The 13322-nt window shown below is 39.5% G+C and overlaps 1 protein-coding gene across 1 annotated transcript in view; it reads left to right on the forward strand.

Moving 5' to 3' along the window:
• Positions 1-13322, forward strand: part of ubxn6 (UBX domain protein 6) — a 61060-nt gene that overhangs the window by 21633 nt on the left and 26105 nt on the right. The window contains exons 5-8 of the mRNA XM_073068725.1: positions 206-303; positions 3161-3236; positions 10634-10718; positions 12112-12331. Coding sequence (XP_072924826.1) covers positions 206-303; positions 3161-3236; positions 10634-10718; positions 12112-12331 — 479 coding nt within the window. The remainder of the gene's footprint in view (positions 1-205; positions 304-3160; positions 3237-10633; positions 10719-12111; positions 12332-13322) is intronic.

Here is a 13322-nt window from a genome sequence, read left to right on the forward strand (position 1 = left end):
ATGTATTCTCAGAAGCACTGCACATCTGACTATCTTTTACATTGGATGTCCAGTAACCTGTCTTAATTTTGCTCTTGTTTGGTGTCCATTCCCATATTCATTCTCAGTTTAAGAATAAAATAAATGTTTTGAGAAGTTGCAGATTATTAAAGTGAAAAATATTATGGTATGCTTTCTAATTGGATCACACATCTTTCCAATCTAGAAATTTGCTGATGATCCGATACGAGCCTCTATAATGATGATTCATACATTCAACAAGGACAGAGAAAAAATAAAGATGGCTTGTGAAACTCTCGGCAAGTAAGTAAATTATGTTTATTTCTCCCCAATTGACTAATTTCTTAATGCAAGACTTCTAAATGTAACTTCTATCATGTATGTTTGCCTTTATAGATCTTGTGCTAATGATGAAATTAAAGCTTGCAGAAGTGCTAACAGCTTATCCATGGCTCTCAACCAAATGTATTGTTTATGTGACTAATGGTATGACCTTGAGTGTAAGAAACTACTAAATTTATTAGCATGGAAGTGACTGCTGGCAATCTCGTCAAAAGATGATGGTTCAAGGATTCTTGCATTGCCAGCAACTAGAATTTCCTGGCTTTTGTATGGATTGGCATTCAGTGAGCAAACTCTGTTGAAATTCTTCTATGTTATTTGGAGAGGTAAATGGCAGGAAGCCTCCAGCTGAGTAAGACCATGGTCATTTGTGGGGTCTCTGGCTTACTCTGATACTTCACAAGAGATGTTAGGAGGGATGTTGGTGGGGTGGGGGTTACAGGTGAGAGGGGGGTGGATATTGCAGTGGTAGATAAGAGTGAATGAAGTGGCCTAAAATATACAGAGCTTAGTGCCAACTTCATTGAAAACATTTTCAAAAATACCCATGCATACTGCTTGGGTATTTGGAAAACAATGAAATAATTTAATAATAATAAAATAATATAAAAGGGGATACAGAATTTTTTTTCAGCTACACACGATAAAGATAAAGTGGATGAAGATTGCCACAGATGGCTGTGGAAGGCAATGCATAGATTACATTTAAGGCAGAGGTTGATAGGTTTTTGATTAATCAGGGCATCAAAGGTTATGGGAAGGCAGCAGGAGAATGGGGTTGAAAGGACTAATGAATCAACCACGATAAACTGATGGAGCAGACTCAATAAGCTGAATGGCCTAATTCTGCTCCTATGTCTTATGGTCTTATAGTCTAAATGATGCAATCAATATATTTTTTAATAATTTGTAAACTTTTGGTGCAGTGTTCTTCATTAATCATATAATATGTTGAAGTTGTAGAAGATGTTGCAGAGGACTAATTTTGAGTACTGTGTGCAGTTCTAATCACTTAGGAAAGCTTTCAATAAGATTGAAAGAATGCAGAGATAATTTACAAGGATGTTGTTAGGATTTGAGGATCTGAGTTAAAGGGAAAAGTTGAATAGGTTAGGACTTTATTTCCTAGAGTTTAGGAGAATGAGGGGAAATTTGATGGAGGTATACCAAATTATTAGGGGTAAATGCAAAGAAACTTTTTCTATTGAGGTTGTGTAAGACTAGAGCTAGAGTTCATGTGTTAAGGGTGAAATGTTTAAGGGAAACTTTACTCAGGGTGGCGAGGGTATAGAACGAGCTGTCAGTGGAAGCAGTGGATGTGGGTTCAATTTCAACATTAAGAGAAATTTGGATAGCTGTATGGATGGGGGGGTGGGTATGGAGGGCTGTGATCCAGGTGTAGGTTGCGGAACTACGCAGAATAATAATTTAACATGGAATAGGTGGGTTGTAGAGTTTGTTTCTGTGCATTTCCTTCAGGTGATTAACATTGAAAACGCTTGTTGCAGCTCCTCATCTTTGTATTTTTTTTGGCTGTTAGAAGTCATTCTTCAACCAAAAAGAGACACAGACAAGAAAGTACCCAAGAATTTCCAAGAAAAATTGCTTGCAAAGTAAAGAAAGTTGTATCATGAGCTGTATCACCTCCCTGTACATAGATGATCAGTTAGTGGCACAGAATCTGCCACATGGTCAACCTTATGAACTCAGTGAGACGTTCAGAAGGCTCATTGTCTGCCACTCACAATGTAATCGCAGTTGTAATGAGTGCTCTAGACATTGTTAAACAAACCACTCCATTGTATTTCAGTGTGTGTTGAACACAAGCAGGTCATTTGGATGGAGCTGGCAAGTGTTGACAATGCGGTTAAGTATCTACCCAAACTTCATCCAACCCCAAAACAGTTTCTTTCGCATTCATGCTGGTCTAGATTTCCTTCTGATGTGTCTATTTTCTTAATTGCTCTGCATTTTAACAGACTCCAGACAAGTAAATTTTATTGAAGTGACCTAATGGGTCATTTTTAGACACAATATGTAGGGACCAGTGGAAATGCTACCTGGCAGGACTTAAAGTCCAGGTGAATTTCTGAGTCAGGTGCTGTTTCTGGAATGTGTATATTTTTTCACTGCCTCAGTTTCCTCTGGATGTTCTCACTGTAAATTGTATCAAAGATGAGTGGTAGAATGAGGAGAGTTGATGAGAGTATGGGCAAAATGTGTTAGTGTATGATTAGTGCAGGTGGGTAGTTGACATTTGGTACAGACTCTAGTGGGCTGAAGGGACTGTTTTTGTGCTGTTTCATTCTGTGCTCTTCAGAAGCTCTTACAATAGAGAAGATGGTAATTTGGCCCATTGAGTCTTTACTGGCTCACAAACACCCCTTTATTTTTCCTTCATTAATTTTCCCTGTAACCTATTCTTCCTCCATATTCCCATGAATTCTGCCATGCAATTTATGGATACTAGTTACAGTATTGGCTGCAAATGGATATTTCCAGTTCCGTCCTATCAAACAGTTTAACATATTTCATTGTCTGTTACTTCACCTTCAGCCTTTCAGTTTTTCCTATTTGGTGCAACAGAGCTGATCAGTATAATCCCCATTTGGGAGACAGGTATACCCTCTGGTCATACTGCTCTTGCTTCCTCTTTCCCATCACTTAAATTAAAATATTAACTGGCCTTTTGTCCCTTTGACATCATCAATGTTTCCAGTGTTTCAGCTTCTGTTACAATTTTATCTTATTTTTTTAAATTGTAGAATTAAACCAACTATCATCCTGTACATTACATAAACTTTATTTTAAACAACAGATACATTGATAACATGTGCAATAACCCCAGTGAAGAAAAGTACAGAAAGATCAAGTTGCAGAACAAAGTCTTTCAGGTAAATGCTCCGATTAATTTTATTTCTTCTCTTTTGCACTTGATTTAGAGCACTATTTTCAGCCAAGTTGTGGACTTTAATGTATCATATTAAATAATCAATAGTTGCTGGCTCTTGTGAAAGAAAAGATTGGATCAATGTACAATAACAAGCACCTGTACATATCTGGAACCTCTTTAAATAAATTTTCTATTTAAATAATTTAGTCTTGTTAAGTCACAAATCTGAATGAAGACCCATTTCCAAAGACATAGTGTCTTAGTAACAGCATCTAGCCAACTGCACTGACTTTTTTCTTAAATAAAATCTTGGGTATGTTTATGTGTGTGTTTGTCCTACTGTCATAACTTGGTGGAGGAGACAGTACCCCTGTATGTAGGAAAACCTATAAGGGTGCAATATAACCTGGTAATGGATATAAACTGAATTAGAATCAGGTTTATTATCACTGACAATATTGTGAAATTTTGCTGCAGCAGTACAGTGCAATACATAAAAATTACTACAATTATTGTTGGAGTATATTTTAGAAAGAAAATGTACAAGAAGAGCAAAACTGTAGTATACATGGTTCATTGTCCATTCAGAAACCTGACGGACGAGGGGAAGAAGCTGTTCCTAAAATGCTGAGTGTGCATCTTCAGGCTCCTGAAGGTAGCAATAAGAGGAGGGCATGTCCTGGGTGGTGAAAGTTCTGGATGTTTCCTTACTGATTCATTGCCTTTTGAAGATTCCTTGATGGAAGGATGGCTGATGCCTATAATGGAGCTGGCAGGATTTACAACATTGTTCAGCTTTTTTTGATTCTGTGCATTGGTGACTGCATACCAGGTAGTAATGCAACCAGTCGGAATGATTTCCCTGTAGAAACTTGCTATGGTCTTTAGTAACGTACCAAATCTCTGTACACTCCTAATGAGATATAGCAGCTGGCCTGTACTTTTCATAATTGCATAAGTATGTTGGACCCAGAATGGGTCTTCAAAGCTCTTGACACCACTGTCAATTCCTTGATGAGAACTGCTGTGTGTTCTCCTGACTTCCTTCTTCCTCAAGTCCACAGTTAATTCTTTGGTCTTTCTGACTTTAAGTGAAGGTTGTTGTTGTGAGACCATTTAACCAGCCAATCTATAACACTCCTGCATGCCTCCTTGTCACCATCTGAAATTCTGCCAACAGGTTATATCATCTGCATATTTGTTGACGGTATTTGAGCTGTTCCTAGCCAGACAGTTATGAGTGTTGAGAGAATAGAGAATTGGGCTAAGCACGTATTCTTGAGGTGTATCTGTGTTGATTGTCAATGAGGAGAAGATGTTTTGTTGAATTGCACTGACTGTGGTCTCTTGATCAAGAAGTCTAGGATTGAGTTGCCGAGAGGGCTACAGGCGACCAGGTTTCAAACTTGTTGATTAGTACTGAGGGAATGATAATGTATGTTGAGCTGTTCTTGATAAACATCATTCTGATGTAGTTATTGTTCAGGTGCTTCAAAGCAGAGTGGAGAGCCAGTAAGATTGCTTTGCTGTAGACCTATTGTGCTAGTAGGCAAATTGCAGCGCTCCAGGTCCTTGTTCAAGCAGGAATTAATTCTAGCCATGACCAATCTCTAAAAGCACTTCATCACAGTAGATTTGAGTACTGTTGATCATTGAAGCAGCTCATTCTGCTCTTGGGCACTGGTATTACTGATGCACTTTTGAAACAGGTTGGAGCATATGAGTAGAACATTGAAAGGTTCAAGATGTCCTTGGAACTCTCTAGCCAGCTGATTGGCATGGGTTTTCAGTGACCTACTAGCCTTACCTTCGCAGCTTGATGCCTTGTGAGGTTTCACCTTCTTGAAAGAAGTCCTGACATCAGACTTTCAGATATTTATCACAGGATCGCCAGATGCCGTTGGGCTTCATACAGATGGAGTTTTATTCTCCCCTTTAAAGCATCCAAAAAGGTGTTGAACTCATCAGGGTGTGAAACATCGCAGCCATGTATTATGTTAGGTTTTGCCTTCTAGAAAGTAATGGCCTGCAAGTCCTAGCTGATGTGTGTCTGATTTTGTCTCTAACTTAACATGGAAACGCTTTTTTGCTTTTAATATAGCTTCTGTAGTTCATACCTAGACATCTTTAAGTGTCATGGATCACTAGTCTTTAATGCCACAGATCTAGCCCTCAGCTGACTGATAATCTTCTTGTTCGTTCATGATCTCTGGTGTGGATGTGCCCAGTATGTTCTCAAGGGCACATACTCATCCACACAGGTCTTGATGAAGTCGGTGACAACAGTGGCATATTAATTCAGATCCAAAGATGTTCTTGAATATGGTCCAGTCTACCAATTCAAAGCAGTCCTTAAGCAGATTTTTGTCTTCCTTTACCATGCCTTTGCAGTCCTCACTATAGGTGCTCCAGTTCTTAGTCTCTTGCTGTATGCCAGGAGTTGAAGTACAGCTAGGTGATTGGACTTGCTAAAGAGCTTCCATGGGGTGGCATGGTAAGCATTCTTGATGGTGTTGTCAAAGTGGTCAAGTGTGTTGGCTCTGCTAATTCCACACGTGGTATGCTTGTGATAGTTGATCAGAGACTTTTTCGAGCTGGTTTGGTTGAAGTCCCCAGCAATGATCAGGAAGGCATCAGGGACATTCGATCATGGTGCTCAGCTCCTCCAGTGCCAGCCTAATGTGAGCTGAGGGTGAAATGTACACTGCAACCAGGATAATGGTGAAAAACTCGCTCAGCAGGTAGAATGGAAAACACTGGACTGTGAGATTTTGCAGGTCAAGAGAGCAGGACTAAGACACATTGTGTACCATAATGAGTTAATCATAAAGCAACCACCACCACCTCTGCCTTCACCTGGTGCTGCTATTCGGTCCGTGCATGGAGGATGAAGCCTTTGGGCTGAAACGCTATGTCTGGAGTTCTAAGGGTGAGCCATGTCTCTAATGCAAAGTACACAAGAGTCTCTCTGGTACAGCAATCCTGCTCTAAGGTCTTCAGTTTTATTTTTCAGAGACTGTATATCAGCCAGGAGGATGGTAGGAATCTGGTGGTCTGGCAACTGAAAGAAGTTAATTTCAGGAGAGAGGCTACCACCAAGTCAGAGTTAGTTGAATCACCACCAAAAAAGCTGTTTAAACACTGAATACAAACAGTTTTCAATTATACCTAAGAAGAATGTGGTAATCTGCCTCAAAGAGTATCATCTAGTAACACCTTCATCCACTGTGATGAAGTGCTTTGAGAATTTGGTAAAGAAATATGCTAACTCCTGCCTGAGAAGCAACTTGGATCTGTTTCCAGTTACCTAATGTCACAACAAGCAATAGCAGATGCCATTTAATTGGGAGCTCTTCACAAATTGGATTTTCAATTTATCAGTTGCAGAATTGGGGGGGGAGGGGTGGGAAATCTCCTCCACAGTCTTCATCTGCACGGGTGTACCATAAGGCTGTGTGCTTAGCCCCCCTGCTCTACTTGGTTTATATTTATGACTGTGTGTTTGGGGCATAACACCACTGTCGTTGGCTGAATCAAATGTGGTGGGTGATGAATCAGCATATAGGATGGAGATTAAAAATCTGGCTGAGTGGTGTCACAACCTCTCACTGAATGTCAGCAAGGAGGATTATTGACTTCATGAGAAGGAAACTGGAGGTCTGTGAGCCAGACTTCATTGGAGGAATCACAGGTGGAGAGGGTGAGCAACTTTAAATTCCTCGTTGTTATCATTTCGGAGGATCTGTCCTGGACCCAGCATGTAAGTGCGATTATGAAGAAAGCATGGCAGCAGCTCTACTTTCTTCGGAGTTTGCAAAGATTTGGCATGACATTTAAAACTGTAACAAACTTCTATAGAAGTATATTGACTGGTTACATCATGGCCTGGTGTGGAAACACCAAAGCCTTTGAATGGAAAATCCTATAAAATGTAGTGGATACGGCCCAGTACATCATGGGTAAAGCCCTCCCCATCATTGAGCACATCTAGGCAGAGACCTGTCACAGGAAAGCAGCATCCTTCATCAAGGACCCCTACCATCCCGGCCATGCTTTCTTCTCGCTGCTGCAGGAGTGAGAAGATGATACAGGGGCCTCAGGAACCATACCATCATGTTCAGGAATAGTTATTACCCTTCAACCATCAGGCTCTTGATCTCATGGGGATAATTTCACTCAACTTACTTGCCTCATTACGGAGTTGTTACCACAACCCATTGAGTCATTTGCAAGGACTATTCATCTTGTGTTCTCGATATTTATTGTTTGTTTATTTTTTTTGCTTTGTATTTTTACAGTTTGGTGTATTTTGCACATTAGTTTGTCCATCCTTTGGTTTGCGGCCCTTCTTTGATTCTATTCTATTTCTTGGATTTGCTGTGTATGCCCGCAAGAAAATGAGTCTCAGGGTTGTATATAGTGATATATATGCACTTTGATACTAAATTTTACTTTGAACTTTGATGGTTCCTAGCAGATGTTGAGTGAACCATGGTATAGAATAAACCTCCTTTTTGATCTGCCTATTGCAAGTACATTCATCTTTGGTAGAATTGGTGGGAATGACAGCCACACAGTCCTAGTGAAGATGGAGACCCTTGTATTTACCAAGGACACTCTTCCACTGTGTTTTGTGAAATTTTATATTGAATGGTCTGAATTGGTAGCAGATGTAACAATAGAAAATTAGGCATCTGTAAGTTTGTATTAGCAAAAGTATATACTCTATCTAGCATAATCTATAATCACTTGACCAGGCACATTCTTCAGTATTGTTGCCTTAGAACTAAACCAAGCATACCTTAAAGACAAGGTAGCAGCATGTTGGAGCTGCAACACAAGAGTGCCTGCACATTATATAGTAAAGACAGCATGTAATAAAGTACATGAGCCCACAACCAATGGATCAGATTGATGGTCTACATTTTCTACACATAGTCATGGATGTGTTGGATAATTAAGCAGCCAGTTGTTTTCAAGGAGTTTCCACTCTCCAGGATGAGTGCCAAAGATGAGGCTGAAGCATTTGCAGCCATTTTCAGTCAAAACAACTGTGAGTAATCCTACTAGGCATCTTCTTGAGGTCCCCATAATTATAAGCCAACTTTCTGTCAATTCAATTCACTGCGTGAAGAAATGGCTGAAATTGGCCATATTATCCACATTATTGCTATCACTGTCATCTCAGATGCACTTCAGAACTAATCTGCTCTCTAATTAAGCTACACGTGTCCAGATGCTATAAGACATTTCAGAAGCAAAGTTAAAAATTGCCTGGGTGTATTCTCTCCACATACAGCAGGAGAAATTCATCCTAAACACAAAGTGCACTGCAGATGTTGTTGTCAAATCAACACGTACAAACAAGCTGGATGAACTCAGCAGGTTGGGCAGCATCAGTTGAAATGAGCAGTCAACGGATTTTGCCCGACCTGCTGAGTTCATCCAGCTTGTTTGTACGTGTTGAAATTCATCCTAGCTGCTCAACTTACAATTTTCAGCCTGCTATCAATCATCAACAAACATTTTATTTATTATCTTTATAGAAGAAAAGCAAAACTGCCAAAGGTGTGTTAATTGCTCATGTCCTTTTGGTGGTAATGAGCTGTGTGTATGAATGGTTAGGAGTTCCTGCAACGGGAGAACCATATAAAGTTATTAGGGTGTTATTCTAGTTACAATAAAGGATTAGCAATGTATGAATAAGTTGTGTTGGTACACAGCTGGGTATTGAACCTGCAGGGGATGATGTTCCACGTGTGAAGCCTTTGGTTGCCTTGGTGTAGTGATCAAATGTTTGAAGGGTGCATTTGAATTGCATTAGCCAAGCAATTTCAGTTTATTTTGTAGATGATGGCAGTTTATACAGGCAGTGGAGCAAATGAATGTTTTGGGGTAGTGGATACAGTACCAGTCAACTGGAAAATTTGTTCATTATGATGTTCAGATTTTTACTGATGGAACTGCACTCATCCTGGTAAATGGGAAGAGTTCAATTACACGCCACATTTAGCCATTTTGTACCTGATATGGGAATAAAGCAACCTCTTTCACGATCTTGTAGGAGTATCCTCACTACAGGCATTGATATCCACATGCATAGCTTTCTAGGTACAGAAGATCTGAAATGTAAAGAAAGAAAATATTTATCATCAGTGGCAGATATTAATGTCAAATACTTGGAACTATTGAGTGATATAATTTCAATCTGAGTAAAAGCAACAATCTTGCTTGTATGAATGTTCCCATTTCCCCCGTAGCTTCAACAAACAAGTTATTGAATCCACATGTCTCCTAGGTGCCCAGTTTTGATACCAAGGCATTTAAAGCATATTGAATCGAGGAAGAACATCTTTGGCTTTATTATTCTCATGTAATGAAGTGTCATTAGCATATTAACTAATATGCCTGCATCCCCTTTTCAATGAAGTAATAGAGCCTCATTTGAGAGCTGTGGATGAATTGTTCTTATTTAATAAGGCTCCTCTCATTCTGTGTCTTTCCATCCACACCTGAGTGTGGATTGAATACCACAGTTCAGCTCTTGAACAATGGAGATCAATCTCCCTAATACCTGTTGGGCTTGATGAGAAGCTAGCATACATTGGAAGTAGGATTCATTTGTGCCTAGTACTGATTTCAGTAAAGGCCTTGGAACTATATTATGTTTGTTAATTCCTGCTTCATAATGACTAGACCTGTTGAGAGCTGTCATTGTATTCTTTTCTGGAACATTTTGCTTAGCTGTTCTGATCATTGGATATTTGTGTCCTTTAGGGGATCTTTGGGACAATTAAATAATGTTGATTTGGTGATACTTTTTTTTAAAGAGAATGATCCTGGAATGAAAGGGTTAACATGTTTGATGGCTCTGGCCCTATACTCGCTGGATTTTAGAAGAATGAAGGGCAATCTTATTGAAACCTATCCAATATTGAAAGGCCCAGACAGTGAATGTGGAGGGGATATTTCCAATAGCGGAAAGAGTCTAGCATCAGAAAGCACAGTCTCAGAGTACAAAGGTGCCCTTTAGAATAGAGATGAGGGATTTCTTTAGGCAGAGGGTGGTGAAACTGTGGAATTCAATGCCATGGACAGTTGTGGAGGCCAAGTCATTGTGTATATTTGAAGTGGAGGTTGATTAGGTTCTTGATTAGTAAGCACTTATAGGTGTGGGGAGAAAGCAGGAAAATGTGGTTGAGAGGGATAATAACTCAACCATAATTGAATGGAGGAGAGACTCAATGGGCTGAATGGCCTAATTCAGCTCTTACAGTATGTTTTATGGTTTTGTATTCAAAAAAATGTTGTACATTCTGATAGATGAGTTATGCTTTTGAACTGTCAAATAGATTGAATATTCTGTTCTATAAATTTTCTTTCCTCTTCTCAAACAAGGAAAGGATATCTGAACTAGAAGGAACACATGAATTTTTACAGTCAATTGGATTTGAAAGAAAATCGTTGCAGGTACCTGGGCAAGGTAACAATGAATTTTCAGTGACTATTGATTATTCAGAAGTATAGAAGGAATAGAATTGGGAGCAGCCTGTTCGGTTCTTCACATCTGCTCTACCATTCAGTAACATCACAGCTGATATTTTTGCCTTGGCACCACTGTCCTGCACTAACTCAAGTCACCTGGTTTTCCCACTATCTAAAATGACTATTGATTTCAGCTTTGAATGTACTCTAGGACTAAGTCTCCACAACACTCCTGGTAGAGAAGAGCAAAGATTCATTATCTGCTGTGTGAAGAAATGTATTCATATCTCTATTCTGAATGGTTGAACTATAACTTAGTGATTCTAGATTTCCCAGCTCCGAAAAGTATCAGCTCTTTGACAATCCTATCAAGTCTCATAAGAACTTGTACATTTTATAAGACCATAAGACATAGAAGCAGAATTTATTATCCCTCTCAACCCTGTTCTCTTGCTTTCTCCCATAACCTTTTTGATACCCTGACTACTCAGAACCTATCAACCTCCACTTTAAATATACTCAATGACTTGATTTTCACAGCCATTTGTGGCAATTAATTCCACAGACTCACTGCCCTCCGGTAAAGAAATTCCTTCTCATCTCAGTTCCAAATGGACATCCCTCTAATCAGAGGCTCTGCTGTCTGGTGCTAGACTTGCCCACTGTAGGAAACAGCCACTCTATCTAGCCCTTTCAGTATTTGATTAGGTTTCAATGAGATACTTATTCATTCTTTTAAATTCCAGTGAGTACAGGCCCAGTGCCATCAAATGCTCCTTGTGTGTTAATACTTCCGTTCCTGGAATCATTCTGGTGAACTTCAACTGGACCCTCCCCAATGCCAGCATATCTTTTAGATAAGAGGCCCAAAACTGATCACAATAGTTCAGACCACAATTGGACAATACCTTTTAAAGCCTCAGCATGACATCCTTATTCTTATATTCTAGTCCTCTCAAAATGAATGCTAATACTGTGTTGCCTTTCTTCCCACCAACTTAACCAGGAAGTTAATCTTTAGGAAATCCTGCACAAGAACTCTCAAGGCTCTTTGTACTTCCTGACTTTTGAATTTTCTTCTCATCTAGAAAATGGGCAACACCTTTATTCCTTCTACCAAAATGTATGACCGTAAACATTTTCTTACACTATATTCCAGCTGACACTTTTTGCCCATTCTCTCGATCTGCAAGTCCTTTTGTAGCACATTTTCCTGTGGTTTATGTCTTCAGCTCTATTCTGGAGTTGATCCAAATTTTCAGGTTTGAGATATGAGAGAATCTACTTTATGTTAGGATCAGCTACACCGGGAAGAAGCATTTCATTGTTGTATATGATTCACTTTTTACTTTTTAACTTAAGCAACCTTTAACAATATTTTTAATCCACAGAGAATGCAGAGGAGTTTTATGTGTTCAATGAGGATTTTCTTGCTACATACGAAGAGCTCAGACAATATAAAGATGAACTTTTAAATGCTGAGCCAGTTAGAGCACAGCTGGATCGACAGGTCAGAGTTTTTCAACCTTCACCCCAGGCAGCTAAATTTGAATTACCCAACGACTTCTATAATCTGACAGCTGAAGAAATTAAACGCGAACAACAGTTGAGGTAAGACTTAATTCACCTATCAATGCTGTTGGGGTTAAATTCTCTAATTTAATTATGAAGAGCAGATATACATTAAAGACTGGAATAACATACATAAAATGCTGGAGGATACTGATGAAAGGTCTCAGCCCAAAACATCAACTATTTATTCCTCTTCATAGATGTTGCCTAACCTATTGAGATCCTCCAGCGTTTTGTGTGTGTTACTCTGGATTTCCAGCATCTGCAGAATCTCTTATGTTTATATTTTAAGAGCAAGAGGATAAGACGTGATAGAATAGGACCAATCAAGTGTGACAGTGGAAAAGTGTTTATGGAACAGGAGGAGATAGCAGAGGTACTTAATGAGTACTTTGCTTCAGTATTCACTACAGAAAAGTATCTTGACGAATGTAGGGATGACTTGCGGAAGACTGAAAAGCTTGAGCATGTAGATATTAAGAAAGAGGATGTGCAGGAGATTTTGGAAAGCATCAAGGTGGATAAGTCACCAGGACCAGACAAGATGTACCCCAGGCTACTGTGGGAGGCGAGGGAGGAGATTGCTGAGCCTCTGGTGGTGATCTTTGCATCATCAATGGGGACGGGAGAGGTTCCAGAGGATTGGAGGGTTGCAGATGTTGTTCCCTTATTCAAGAAAGGGAGTAGAGATAGCCCAGGAAACTATAGACCAGTGAGTCTTACTTCAGTGGTTGGTAAGTTGATGGAGAAGTTCCTGAGAGGCAGGATTTATGAACATTTGGAGAGGCATAATATGATTAGGAATAGTCAGCATGGCTTTGTGAAAGGCAGGTCATGCCTTATGAGCCTGATTGAATTTTTTGAGGTTGTGACTGAACACATTGATGGTAGAGCAGTAGATGTAGTGTATATAGATTTCAGCAAGAAATTTGATAAGGTATCCCATGCAAGGCTTATTGAGAAAGTAAGGAGGCATGGGATCCAAGGGGACATTGCTTTGTGGATCCAGAACTGGTTTGCCCACAGAAGG

Source organism: Hemitrygon akajei, chromosome 16 (assembly GCF_048418815.1).
Source record: "Hemitrygon akajei chromosome 16, sHemAka1.3, whole genome shotgun sequence".
Taxonomy (NCBI): domain Eukaryota; kingdom Metazoa; phylum Chordata; class Chondrichthyes; order Myliobatiformes; family Dasyatidae; genus Hemitrygon; species Hemitrygon akajei.